The sequence below is a fragment of the Mus caroli genome, unplaced genomic scaffold, assembly GCF_978045245.1.
Source record: "Mus caroli unplaced genomic scaffold, Mus_caroli_1 scaffold_9, whole genome shotgun sequence".
Lineage (NCBI taxonomy): Eukaryota > Metazoa > Chordata > Mammalia > Rodentia > Muridae > Mus > Mus caroli.
In genome coordinates this window covers 74,788,190-74,802,903 of record NW_028227264.1, presented here as the reverse complement: position 1 = coordinate 74,802,903, position 14,714 = coordinate 74,788,190, and the positions used below count along the sequence as shown (strand labels likewise).

General features: G+C 47.2%; 1 protein-coding gene across 2 annotated transcripts in view; it reads right to left on the bottom strand.

The window, feature by feature from the left end:
• The window catches only part of Mcm3ap (minichromosome maintenance complex component 3 associated protein), a 52,608-nt gene that overhangs the window by 21,215 nt on the left and 16,679 nt on the right, over positions 1 to 14,714 (bottom strand). For both annotated transcript variants that reach the window (XM_021173990.3, XM_021173988.3), the window contains exons 11-16: positions 12,303 to 12,463; positions 11,229 to 11,473; positions 10,784 to 10,983; positions 9,950 to 10,050; positions 7,766 to 7,897; positions 7,177 to 7,290 (exon numbers count right to left, since the gene is read on the bottom strand). In XM_021173990.3, coding sequence (XP_021029649.1) covers positions 7,177 to 7,290; positions 7,766 to 7,897; positions 9,950 to 10,050; positions 10,784 to 10,983; positions 11,229 to 11,473; positions 12,303 to 12,463 — 953 coding nt within the window. The remainder of the gene's footprint in view (positions 1 to 7,176; positions 7,291 to 7,765; positions 7,898 to 9,949; positions 10,051 to 10,783; positions 10,984 to 11,228; positions 11,474 to 12,302; positions 12,464 to 14,714) is intronic.

Genomic DNA, 14,714 nt, shown 5'->3' with positions numbered 1-14,714 from the left:
GCATAAACTTCCCTCCCCTTTAAAAAAATAAAAATAAGCTCACTAGCTTGACACAGTGGCACACCTCCAATTACAGCACTTGGAAGGCAGAGGCAGTAAGTGGCTTTCTCTGAGTTTGAGACTGAAAGAGGAAAATTACTGACCACCAGAACTCTCACCCCAGAGTACATTCTGAACTCTCACACCGGAGTCCGACCCCCTCTCAAATGAAAACTGTTCCAGGGACATTTTTGAGATAAGGGTGTGAGTAAAAACCTCAGTTCCAATGAATCAAGTACATGGCCAAAGTGTGGGACGCGTTGCGAAAAGCACTTTGAAAAAAACCCTTGGCTGAATCTCTTAGTGACGTAAAACCTGTATTTTCCCTGCCCTGCTCCCCCCTTGCCTCCTTCCTATAAAAGCTTGTGAAAAGTTTGGGCCGGTTGTCGAATCTCCTCTACACCATGCTGGGTGTGTGGGTTTCGACCCCAGAGCTCTAGTTCATGTATTTGCTTGCTGTTGCTTTATAGAGCTCTGGTCTATGTGCTTTTTATGTGCTTTCTTGTTGTTGCTTTATTAAATCTTACTCTCTACATCTTAAGTTTAGTCCCGCCGGGCGTGGTGGCGCACGCCTTTAATCCCAGCACTCGGGAGGCAGAGGCAGGCGGATTTCTGAGTTCGAGGCCAGCCTGGTCTACAGAGTGAGTTCCAGGACAGCCAAGGCTACACAGAGAAACCCTGCCTCGAAAAACCAAAAAAAAAAAAAAAAAAAAAAAAAAAAAGTTTAGTCCCAGTGTCTTCTTGGGTGCGCGGCTGTCCCGAGGCTTGAGTGGGTGTCTCCCCTTTGGGAGTCCTGGAGTCTTTCATTTAGTGCGTTGGCCGGGAATCAGCGCGACCACCCAGAAGTCCTGGAGTCTTTCATTTGGTGCATTGGCCGGGAATCAGCGTGACCACCCAGAAGTCCTGGACCCACTCAGAAGTAAGATTTACTGTTCTGCTTTGGTCTGGTGTCTGTGTTCTGTTAGTTTCTGAGAGGCCAGGTAGGCTGTTCTGTATCTGGTGCGATCGCAGTTTCGGTTTTGCAGACGCTCAGTGTGCAATGTGCACAGTGAGACCGCGCTCCGGGTAGGAGCGTAGGGTGTGAACAAGGACAGACGTGTCCAGGTGTCCACCGTCTGTGCGCCCTGGGAGACGTCCCAGGAGGACAAGGGGAGGACTAAGGACGCTTAGTGGACCCCGTGCGAGATCGTGGGTTCGAGTCCCACCTCGTGCTTCAGGTTGCGAGATCGTGGGTTCGAGTCCCACCTCGTGCTTTGGTTTTTTCTTTTTGTCTCAAGTCTTGTGTCTGCTCTTGTTGTGTCTGCTATTATTCTAGAAATGGGACAATCTGCTGGGTGTGTAGGTGTGGAACTGCTGCATTTGTGTATTCTGAGATTGTGGGTTTATTCTGGCAGCTGCCACTGTGGACCATAAGGACCCTAGTGGCTGTGGGAGGACGACTGTCTATGGCCTCACAGTCTGCACCCCAAAAAGATGTTCCAAGGGAGACCCTGGAAGGAGTGCCCAGGGTACAGAACAGTCAAAAAGACCTGGCTGTTGCCTGGCAGGGTGAAGGAGAGAGAGAGTGTTCTCTCTGCCAGAGCGGGAGTGGATGTGGAATCCCACCCCCGTCAGGAAAAGGAGTCAATGTGGAATCTGACCCCTTCAGAAAGTGGCGTTTGGCTGGTTGTGTTTTTGTCACGTGACAGACTGTGTGTGTGTGTTAACCCTTTGTCGACTGTAGACTTGGACTGACGTCAGGACAGAATTTGTCAGCAATGGTTTTAAAAGGAAAAAAAACTCAGTGCTGGTGAGTCCCAGACTGCTCAAAAGAGCTCTGAAATGCAGAGCTGGGCTAAAAATTTCCGGCCTTGGCGGCGCAGTTAGGGCTTTAATAGCAACAGTGGCGCTGAGGTTCTGAGTTCTGCAGGCACAGCAGCAGCAGAGGCTGTCTGTGCCCCGTGAGCGAGTTGCGAGATGCTAATGGCGAATGCAGCAGCCTGCCGGTGCCGCCTGGCGCCCTGGACTAGCCGTGAAGCTTGCCACAGCTGGGGAGGGGCCGACTACAGCCGCCGTCCCTCCTTTGGCCCCCCCAGAGTCTACCCGCACTCCCTTGTGCCTGCCTGGCTGCGTGCTCCCTCCCCAAAGACAGTGCAGTGCAGAGAGCACCAGGTGTCTATCAGGTAGTTAAATAGTTAAATTGCTGCCTCTGCCTGCCAGCGTTTGTTTGCCACTCCCAGGAGTTTACACCGCATTCCGGCGCGCAGCGGAGACTCGGCGCTGGGCTCTTCACATCAAAGGATCTGTTTTCAGCCTTTGCCTGCCTCCTGGGTGGGAGAGAGGCTCATTCTCCTGTCCCCTGTATCCTGTCTCTTGTAAACAGAAAAAATTGTGTTCATTTTGAAATATCAGTGGTCTGGTGTAGCTAGATGTGAGAACTGCACTCCCTTCTCTGCCCCATGTGTTTTCTCTTCTCAGGCACTGCCCTGAGTTGCTGGCAGTAAGTCTGTTCTGGGCTCCGGTGAGGGAGACATACAAGGTAAGGAGCACCTACGAGTCTAACTGCCAGGCTCTGATGAAGGATAGAGGTCTGCAAAGAAGAACTGAGAGCAAAGCTTCAGCAGACTCAAAAGAAATAGGTTAACAGTAAAAAGAGGTAAACTATGAAAAAAGTTAAGTGACAGAATATAGATGTAATAATTAAATAACATTCAAAGTAAGCAAAGACAAAAAAGAGGAACAAAAAAGATATATATAGAGAGAGAGAGACATTAGATGAGATCTCCATTGCAGTTAAAAAACAGGGAGCCAGAAAATTTTTAAAAAAGATAAGAAAAATAAAATGCTGGTCACAAACGTCAGGGAAACTAGAAAACTTAGTACCTGGCAACAAAAGCCTTTGGCTAAAGATCAAAGTGTTTACTGTCCTAACAAGAAGAAGAGGAGCCCCCCTCATGACAAAACCCTTCACCTGTTCGTGGCTAAAAGTAAAGAGATAACAGAAGGGGTGCTAACACAGAAGCTGAGTCCTTAAAAGAGACCGGTGGCCTACCTGTTAAAAGCAGCTAAAAAGAGACTGTGTTTCATATTCCTCCACTGACCAATGCAAAGCAAGTTTAAAAGGTTCCTGGACACTGCAGGCCTTTGCAGACTGTGGATTCCAGGTTTTGCTGAATTAAAAAGATAAACAGCCCTTCGTACAAAAAAATAAAAAGAACAACCTTGGATGGCCTTAGATGCTATTGAGACTGCCCTAATGTTGTCCCTAACTTTGGGACTCCTAGATGTGACTAAGAACAAAAGTATTGCCAAAGAGGTTCTTACTCAGAGATTGGGACCCTGAAAAAGACCGGTGGCATACTTGTGAAAATTAGACCTGGTGACTGTAAGATGACCTGCTTGTCTGCACATAGTGGCTTCTGGTCAAGGACGCAGATAAACTGACTCTGAGACAAAACTTGGCACATGCCCTAAAAGTGTGGTTCAGCCCCCTGACCGATGGCTGACTAATGCTCTGAAAAACATTATCCAATCGTTCCCCTGACTGATGGACACATTATCAGAGCTTTCTGTTGACAGAACAAGTGACCTTCGCTTCCCCTGCTAATCTGCTGAGTCTTCACCTACTCATCACTGCTCTGACATTCTGGCGGAAGGAACTTCGGCTCAGAAGGCTGAACTCCTGGCACTAACCCAAGCCCTGCGGTTGGCTGAAGACAGAGACATTACAAACAAAGAAGAAATTCTGGCCCTCCTAGAAGCTCCTGAATGGACTGGGTGAGTTGGGGTAAAGCCCAGCTATGTCGCACCGAGGTGACCTACCTAGGGTACACCCTCCGGAAAGGAAAGTGGTGGCTCACCGAGGCCAGAAAAAAAAAGACTGTGATGCTGATCCCAACCCCCACCACCCCGCGCTAAGTACGTGAGTTTCTGGGGACGGCGGGCTTTTGCAGAAAGAAAAAGTCCCATTCACCTGGACTGAGGAACACCAAAAAGCCTTTGACAGCATAAAGGCAGCCCTGCTTGTTAAAGACGCTGACAAGCTTACTCTGGGTCAGCATGTGACTATACCCACTACCAGACTTTACTGCTCCTTGGCGGATGACTCCACTCCTGTACATCAATGTGCTGATGTCCTGGCTGAGGAAACTGGAACAAGGAGAGATCTGACTGATCAGCCTTGGCCAGGTGTGCCTGCCTGGTACACAGATGGCAGCAGCTTTGTCACAGGAGCAGCAGTAGTTGATGAAAAGCAGCTCATATCCATGGGGCCATCTACCAACAGAGGGGGCTACTTACCTCGGCAAGTAAAGATCAGATCAGCCTTGGCCTGAGAGTTTGAGCTGGTACACGGACGGCAGTAGCCTCACGATTGAAGGTAAGCGGAAGGCGGGGACAGCAGTGCAGTGGTGGACAAAAAGCAAGTGATCTAGGCCAGCAGCCTCCCTAAAGGGACTTCAGCCCAAAAAGCTAAACTTGTGGCTTTGATACAAGCTTTATAAAAGTCTACACTGACAGCAGGTATGCTTTTGCCACTGTATGGAACAATATTCAGACAAAGAGAGCTGTTGACATCTACAGAAAAAGACCTAAGATGCTGTGAACAAAAGAAATCAGATGGCAGATCTAACCGCCAAAAACAGGCATCCCAAAGAGCAATGATCCTGGCAGTCTGAAGACTATCAAGTTATAGACAAATTAAGACTGGTAAAAGAAACCCTGTATAAAATGGTAAAAACTGAAAGAAAGAAAACTAGTCCTCCCTTGAAAAGACAGACCTGACATCAACTGAGAAATAAACTTTACTGAGAAAAAACGTTCTCAAAATGGATAAATGAGACTGCTCACATAGTCATCAAGAAGATTATTGAAGAAAATTTTTCCAAGGTTCAGAGTGCCAAAAGCAATAGTGTCAGATAATAGCCCTGCTTTGTTGCCCAGGTAAGTCAGGGTGTGGCCAAGCATTTAGAGGTCAAATAAAAATTACATTGTGTGTATAGACCTCAGAGCTCAGGACAGATAAAATAAATTAGTTTAAAACTCTATGACAGACCTTGACAAAAATTAATCATGGAGACTGGCACAGACTTGGTGTTCCTTCCCTATGCCCTACTTAAACGTACTAGAAATACTTCCTCTTGATTCAGTTTTATCCTTTATGAGACTCCTATGCCCATTATAGTCTTAAATGATGTGTTTAAACCTATGTTGTTATAATAATGATCTGTATGCTAAGTTAAAAGGCTTGCAGGTGGTCTGGTCACAACTGGGAAAAATTGGACTGAGTACGCGGACGACATTGCTCCAGGGATCCCAACAGCTGAGACAGTAAACGAGCTGGGTACCCCAAGGACATCTCACCAGTTCCAGCCAGAGATCTGATCTACGTGCACCTACATCATGCCCAGACCCTCAAGCCTCGCTAAAAGGGCCCCTGCCTAGTTCTGTTTACTAATGCTTCTTATTCTGTTTTTGTTCCCATGTTAAAATAGAGTAAATGCAGTATTCTCCGCATAAAAATATAGACTTCTGAAATTCTAAGATTAGAATTACTCACTAGAAGGAGTGGGGAATGAAAGAGGAAAATTACTGACCACCAGAACTCTCACCCCAGAGTACATTCTGAACTCTCACACCGGAGTCCGACCCCCTCTCAAATGAAAACTGTTCCAGGGACATTTTTGAGATAAGGGTGTGAGTAAAAACCTCAGTTCCAATGAATCAAGTACATGGCCAAAGTGTGGGACGCGTTGCGAAAAGCACTTTGAAAAAAACCCTTGGCTGAATCTCTTAGTGACGTAAAACCTGTATTTTCCCTGCCCTGCTCCCCCCTTGCCTCCTTCCTATAAAAGCTTGTGAAAAGTTTGGGCCGGTTGTCGAATCTCCTCTACACCATGCTGGGTGTGTGGGTTTCGACCCCAGAGCTCTAGTTCATGTATTTGCTTGCTGTTGCTTTATAGAGCTCTGGTTTATGTGCTTTTTATGTGCTTTCTTGTTGCTGCTGTATTAAATCTTACTCTCTACATCTTAAGTTTAGTCCCAGTGTCTTCTTGGGTGCGCGGCTGTCCCGAGGCTTGAGTGGGTGTCTCCCCTTGGGAGTCCTAGAGTCTTTCAAGACTACCCAGGTAACAAAGTGAGTTCAAGGCCAGCCAGGACTACATAGTGAGACCTTGTCTCAGAAAACAAAACAAAACAAATGATATACTAAATTAATCTAGTACATGGGAGGCTCACATAGGAGAATAACCCAAGTTCAAGACCAACATGAACTACATAGTAAGTGCTAGGCCATTCTGGGCTACAAAGTGTGATCCTGCCTCAGAGAATGGACATTTGACATTGTTTTGTGAAATCTCTTCCTTATAGCAACTGGAGAGACAGGCTCCCAAGTCTCGGACTAGGAAGAACACGGACTGCAAACACACTGCCTCTGAGCGGTGGGCCCTGTGCCGTGCACTGTGCTCCGTCCAGTGAATGCTCTCAGCAGGACAGAAGCACAGGGCAGACCTTCCTCAACAGCACACTTCCTTCCTTTCCTGAAGCTCAACAGCTCTCAAGTGGAAAGGCCAAGGAAGCCTCACACACAACAAGTTTAGAAAGGCTTCCTTAGGGCTGGTGAGATAGCTCAGCGGTTAAGAGCGCTGAGGGCTCCTGGAGGTCAAGAGTTCAAATCCCAGCAACTACATGGTGGCTCACAACCATCCGTAATGAGAGAGAAACAAACAAACAGACAAACAAATAAATAAACAAACAATCCCTATCCCCGCTCTCGGGGACCAGAGCAAGATGGGGAAAGGGAAGGGGGGAAAAAAAGAAAAGAAAGAAAGGCTCCCTTAGTTGAAGAATAATGGCATATGGCCTACTATACAAAGGTTCTCTAGTAAATCTGCCGACAGACACATCTCATGCTTCCTGATAAGGACACTGACTCAGAGGGCCTCCCTATCAGAACAGCACACTACATTTGTCTAGAAGCCTTTGATGCAGTACTTGGGAAGCTAGGCAGATGGAGCTCTCCGTGTCTGAGGCCAAGACCAGCCTGTCTACAGGACAGCCAGGACTAGAAAGAGAGACCATGATATGCATACCCATTATTACAACCAGCTTGACCACAGTCCCTCCTTCCTCCTGACAGTCAGGACACAGTATGTCACTCACTTTAGCTCCTGAGAGCAGGTTTCCCACACACACTCTGTCACCGTGAGTTCTGTCAGCTCTGCAGCCAGGCCCTCGCTCAGCTGAGTTAACATCAGTTCTCTCTCTTGCTTCAACCTAGGGGTAAACGGAAGAAAAGCACAAAGATAATACTTAAAGAATAATAAAAATCGATGCGGGCTGGAGAAATGGTTCAGTGGTTAAGAACGCATAGCGTTTTTGCAGGTTCAGGTCCCAGTACCCACATGGCACTGCTCATAATTGTCTGTAGTTACAGCTCCAGAGACCTAACACCCTCTTTTGGCCTCCAGAGGAACCTGCACACACAACAATATGCCATCCATCCCCCAACACACACAGACACAGATACACACACACCACATACCACACACACACACAGACACACACACATACATAAATACACACACACACACACACACACACACACACACACACACCCTTCCCTTAGTCAAATCATTAGGGTGGTGAATGGTCCAACAGGGTCAGGTGACAGAAGGGCTATCAGAAGTCAGAGGTCAGGGCTGGGGCAAACTGACCTCCATGCCCGTCTATAGGAGCAAGACACACCCACCTTTCCTCCTCAGCCCGTTGCTTCTCTTCCTCTAGTCTCTGCCTTTCCATGGAAACTTCCTCAGCGGCAACGTGCCTCAGAATGCTCGTGGTCGCAGCAGTAATCAGATCCTCCACAGCAGCATTGGAAACGCTTAACAAAACAAAGCAGACGGCATTCAAACCCAGACAACAGCGAGCCACCATTCTCTCCTGCCATGGGAGACTTGTCTCTAGAAGGCAGAGACCTCAATACATGAAACCAATCACAGGTGGGCAAGACGGCTCAGCTGTAAAGCTGCCATGCTGTGCTAGCAGGTAACCTGAATAATAGTAATAATTAATAATAAACAAAATTAAAGTTCTTCTAAAAAAGCATCTACAGCAAAGAAATACAACTATACTTACTACCTCACAAAGCTGCAATCGTCTTAATACTAATACTGTACATATATATAGTAATATATACATATATATATATATATACATATGTACACACACATGCATACATACACATATACATGATGATTCTGTGACTTTTGCAATTATATAGTTCAAAAGATATAATTTACAATGGAGTTCAAGAGTAATCAAGTTTAAAAACTAAGTTAAAAAAATACAGGAGTGGGTTTATCATATCTCTTATCGTAAATAATCTTATTTTTGTAAATGAAATGGTAAACTAGTTTCACAAAGTATATTGCTTAGATTCAGGAATGAGAGAGAATCCCTAGTAGTAAGGACAGAAACAGTTTGCGCTACAACTCCAGGCCCTGTTGGTCATTTGAGCATCTCCGGGACAGTCTGGTTTACACACTGAGTTCAGGTAAGCCAGGGCCCCAAACTGAGACACCGTCCAAACAAATGCACAAACAAACAAACAGACAAAGCAAAGAAAAAACATAAGCTATAAAACTTGTAGAAGGAAACACGAATATTTTCATGACATTGGATTTGGCAGTAATTTCCTAGGTAAGACCCTAAAGGCCCGGGTAACAAAAGAAACATTAGAATGATTAGACTCCATAAAGGTTTGACTCTTGTATGCATTAGAGACGTTACAAGAGGCGAGAAGAGAAGCCGGGGTCAGGGGTCAGGGGTCAGGGGCCAGGGTGGTGGCTCAGTTGGTAGAGTGCTTGTCTAACAGGCCCAAAGGTTCACACCTCAGTGCTGTCTGCGTCAGGCGTGGCTACCTGCCAGGTTGTACTTGAGAGGTGGAGGCTGAAACAGGAAAAAAGACCACCCAGAGAATGAGAGAAAATACATGCACTTCTGTGTCTGATAAGAGATTAACATCCAGAATATAAGGAAGCTCCTACAAGTCGACCACAAATAGCTCAAGTAGAAGGCCAACAAGTTACTTACAGTTCCAGGAAAACATAGAAGAGCAAAAAGGACAGAAAAAGAGCACCGCCGCCAGTCATGAGGGACATACAAGTCAGGCTTTAGTGAGATGCCACTCCCTGTCACAAAGAACGGGATGGGATACAGAGAACCACCACTCCCAGACGGATGGACAGACTGGCAGTGCACGCCTGCAATCCTGGTGCTCAGGAGGCTAGGGGCGGCGGTCAGGAGTTCAAGGCTACAGGCTGGGATGGTGAAGAATAGCTTCAGCCCCAGAACTAGGGGGAGCAGAAGCAGGCTGATCTCAAGGAGCTGGAGGCCAGCACGGTCTACACAGTGTCTGGTTCAAAAGCAACTCCCCACTAAAATAAAAGGGTAGTACTGGAGAGACGGCTCAGCAGTTAGGAGCACGGAGTATTCCAGAGGACCTGAGTTCGATTCTCAGTACCCACAGGACACCTCACAACCATCTGTAACATCAGCTGATGCCGCCTTCTGCCCTCTGCAGGTACTGGGTATACATGGAGTACACATATACCTGCAAGCAAAACCCTTCAACACATAAAATAAACAATCAAATAATTGAGACTTGAACCATTTAAAGAAGGAATCACAAATGATTACATACTAATAAGAACTAAAGGTCAGAAACAGGAGAAACCGTACCGCCCTGGAGACCAGAGGAAACATTTAGGCCTCAGAGAGGTGCAAAGTCCCTGAAATTGTCACCGTGGATCTTAAGCACATGGAACTGGGACTTGCTGGTAAGAGAGAACAGCCTTATTAGGAAGGACATGACTGTGCCCAGAAAGTAACCGTCAGCCAAGCAAGAAAGGCTGACACGCTAGTCATCACTCACCCCAGAGCTGCAGCTACGTAGGCTGCCCCAGCAGAGCTGACTTCCTCACAGTCCACTTGCAGAGCCTCCTGGATGAGCTCGTCCACCACCTGTACCAGGTCCTAAGGAGAGAGCAGCATGGGGTCACATCAGGCAGACATCTTGGGTGAAGACTTCTTAGTGACATTTGTGAAGGTATTCCCAGCAAAGCACAGGGGCCTTAGTGCAGAGGGCTTCAGGAAGACTCTGGACAACAGAAAGATGCCTTCCACGGAGGTGAGGGCAAGCAAGCCTGCTGAGGACTGCCCTGTAGGTGGCCCCCACAGCACCTTTATTCATTACCTCAGCCACTTCTGCAATTGTGCACATTACGTCCTCAATCCCTGTGACCTATGGACTTTCCCTCTAGACCCTCTGACCCTCCAGTAGGGTCAGTGTCCAGCATCTGCCTGAGAGGCCAGTGAGACACAATCAAGTCCCCACTTGTGCAACAAACAAGATCTGCTCAAAACCAAAGCCTCCCTCTGCCGACAGGTACAAAGCAGTGTCGTGACCCACAGGCCCAGGACAGCCCATTTGCTGGGTGTCGCACATGAGCAGAACAGTCATGCATCGTCCAGCTTGGTATGGGAGGAGGCACTCAAGTGTAGCTCTGACTGCTAGGATGAAGATGGGCCCCTGTCGGTATCTGAAGGCAGTGGCCCTACCTCAGCCACCTGAGGCTCTGACTGAGTAGATCCAGCCTTTCCCCCTCACCCTCCTGACTCCGGCTCCTATCTAATGAGACCAAGCAACACAGCACCCTTACACAGAATGCTACAGACTTCATGAAGCTTTAACATGCACGATCCCTACCGAGTCAGAGTACACAGGCGCAGGCTTTGGAAGCAGCACCTCAGGCTGCGTGGAGGCCTGGAAAAGGCTGGGTGCTGCGGCTGGGGCCAGTGGCTGGACGTGAAGCGCCGGCGTGGCTGAGGATGCAGGAGGCGGCTGTGGGAGGACCGCCAATGTTGGCACGTCCACCTCTGCCTCATACTCCTCTCCTCTGCCACCACCTAGAAAGACACACAGGTGCTGAAGACACTTGTTAGCAGAGCACATAACTACAGTCTCTACAAAAGGACACAGCTATCTGTAGTGTGAGGAGCAGAGGGAAACGGCACTGTAGTATCACAAGCTCTAACAGGGGCTTCAAAACTCCAGATCCAGGCCAAGGAAGAGATATTTAAGCATCTGGCCAAGACAGAAACTTCAAGAGACAGGGAGGCTTCCAAGAGGGAAAACATACAACTTGACTCACCTGCTGAGTCTCCACCAGATGATCTCTGAGTGCTGATGGGCAGCTCTGTAGCCAGGCTCTCGCCAACGTACTTATTCTGGGAGTTGAAGCTGCACACAGGTGTGTGGCGAGGAACAGGGGGCAGTGGCCCTCCATTCACAACTTCCCCAACTGACACCGTCAGCTTCCGGCCAATAAACACTGACTTCCTGGCCTTGCATAATCCCTCCGGTTCCAAGAATGCTGACCGATTCAGCTCGACACAGCTACCCAGACCACAAAGAGCACAGAAAGTAGTCAGCAGGGAAAGAAGACGGCTAAGCCTCCTCACACAAAACTACTCGACCCCCTGATCAAAGCAAGACTGGACGGGTATCAGATGAAAAAGCGTCCAGTCTCAGGGAATCGTGACCCAGGGCTCCTTTTGAATGATGGCATCCCACTCATTCAAAGCCACAGCACTCCCTGAGGATAGAGTGAGAGGGAAGAGCTGCAGGTGGGCCGAGGAAACAGAGGATGCCAACTGTAATGGTGCCATTTGTTGGGACAACAGTTTGTGAGCATCACCAGTCTCACCCTGACTATAGGAACAGAAGGTCTTGCCATTGCCTACTGGCCTACCCAGCTCCTCTATCAGGTGTGCAGGGGCCAAAGATGGGTGAACAAAGTCAATCTTCAATGAAGAAAATAGAAAAGACTTAATCTTTATCTTTAGGTTCTCAGCTAACTGATGAAAAACAATGACTTGGGAATAAGAAAGAAGTTGGTCTGGGTTTTTTATTCCCAAATCCCTGGTATGTACACCTTTAATTCTACCACTTAGGAGGCACAGACAGGTGGATCTCTATGAGTCTGAGTGAGGCCAGCCTGGTCTACACACAAGGTTCAGGCCAGCCAGGACTACACAGGGAGACCCTATCTTAAACAAAAATGAACTTGGTCTGGCCCCATGTCCATTGGGAATGCCCCTAGTTTCACAGTAGGAAAGCTGCACACAGAAGAGCCCAGCAAGCAGACTTTATCAGAAAAGGAAAAAGGAAAAGAGGGGAGGGGGAAGAAAAGACGGAAGGACATAGGTACAGTCTCAGCTCTTACCCATCAGCTACAGTGAGGCCATGGTAATTGAGGAAGTTTGTCGCCTCTTCACTATCTCTGAACAGCAGCATGCGGATGACACCATCCAGGGGGAAGATGGTAGAGCGTTGTGTGCTTACAGTGTACGCAACATTGAGTGCCCGGAGGGCATCCTTGCGGATCTGAAAGAAGCGTGTCAGTGCAAGCTCAGAGAAAAGCCACAGATAGTCGGCCACACAATCATGAGCCCCTGCTACAGCTCAGTTCCCGTTCAAGCTCTTGCCTGAGCTTACAGACACTCAGATGCTCAGGAAAGACTACTGTGAAAATGGCCCCAAAGAAAAAGATGGTATGCAAAGTTTTACTTGTAAGAAAAACTAGCATGCATCTACCAAGGGAAGGGCATGAAAACCGAGTGTCCAACATCCCCTGAGCCAGAAGTAGCTGAGGTAATGAAACTATGGGAATCTATGGAATGCAAGGGGAAAAAATGCAAGACATTAAATTAAGTATGAAAACAAAATGGATTCATAGCAGTGTAATGAAATCAAGACAACCAAAGAAAACGGGAAAATCCTAAAGGAAGTCTGGTTAGGTTTCGGGGCCTCTGGGCGCTTATGCTGTCTGTTTCCTCCCAGTGGTCATTAATTGCCAACAACACTCAAGACAGCATATGAAGGGGCTAAAGAGATGGTTCAGTGGGTATGAGCACTGTCTGCTCTTCCGAAGGTCCTGAGTTCAATTCCCAGCAACCACATGGTAGCTCACAACCATCTGTAATGAGATCTGGTTGCCCTCTTCTGGTGTGTCTGAAGAAGCTACAATGTACTTATACATAATAAATAAATAAATCTTAAAAAGAGAAAGAGAGAGTGTGTGTGTGTACATGCCTGGCTGTATTCTTAATGCTCAGAGTACAATGCAGACAAAACCAACAAAGTTCCCATGTCCACACTACTGGCATGCTAGGGAAGAGACTAGAGCAATGATGGTAAATATGTAAAGAACACTTAATAGAAATTATAGACAAACTGGAGAAATGGCTCAGTAGTTAAGAGCCCTGTCTGCTTTTCCCGAGGTCCTGAGTTCAAATCCCAGCAACCACATGGTGGCTCACAACCATCTATAATGGGATCTGACACCCTCTTCTGGTGTGTCTGAAGAGAGCAATGGTGTACTCATAGACATAAAATAAATAAATAAATAAATAAATCTTAAAAAATAATTATATACAACAAAGAAGAAAGGCAGTCTGAGGGCATACGAGCCTGAGAGAGATCAGGGTGAGCTTTGCTAAGTAAGGAAATAGAAAGGCACTGTGGCAGCTAGAGCTGGGCCAAAAGAGCAAGGGGAAGGGGCCTAAGACTCAGGACGAGGGAGACCACCACCAGTGGAAAGGTCTTCTTAAAAAAAAAAAAAATCCTGGTTTGGGCTGGAGAGATGGCTCAGCGGTTAAGAGCACTGACTGTTCTTCCAGAGGTCCTGAGTTCAAATCCTAGCAACCACATGGTGGCTCACAACCATCTGTAATAGGATCTGATGCACTCTTCTGGTGTGTCTGAAGACAGTAACGGTACAGTCATATACATAAAATAAATAAGTCTTTAAATATCCACATATAAAATTCTTTAAAAAAATCCCAATTTTACTTATTTGAAGCTACCTACAGTAGCCAATAATATACTAATACTACTCCTTTAAAAATGAGTAATACTATTCTCTCCCTCCTTAGCTGCTTGAGGACAACCACTAATATGACACAGCACTGCTCTGGACCAGGAAGTTCATGACTAACCATCTGCTTCAGGGTGACAGACATCTGTCACCCTGAGAAGGCAACAGTATAGAAGACAGAAGTTTGGAAAAAGCTTGCCACAATGTACAAGACAACACCAGATGTCATTTGGACTGAAAACATTTGGGCAATGGACAGACAAATGACTTTGGCTTGACTTAAGATTCTCTGGATTATGCAGACTTGAGAGACAGGAAACAGAAGTGACCACAAGGAAAGCTTAGAGGCTTGGGGCTGTGAAGGGCAGGCCTGCTGCTGGAGAGTGAGAGAAGCTGCCCTGACTTGCTCCGCTGTCACGCTGCAAATGGGTACACATAAACTGTAATGACACAGAGAAGCAGATGCAGAGCTCCCCAGTGGCAACCTCCTTTCCAGGTGTGTTGGTGACACACATAGCCTGGTAGTAACCAATAGCTCTCCAGCTAGACTTAAGGCCTGCTCAGACAGAGGGCAATCAATTCCTGGTACAGGAAACCTGGCCGCCTTCCCAGGCTGGTGAAGTTATGGACCTTCCTGTAACTGCCACTTTACTACATAGCTGTCCTGTGTCCTCACCCTCATCGAGGAAACGTCTCTTTGCAAGATGGAAACAATTCTAGAAAACCACAGCCAACCAAAATGCAGAGTTGTTGGACCCA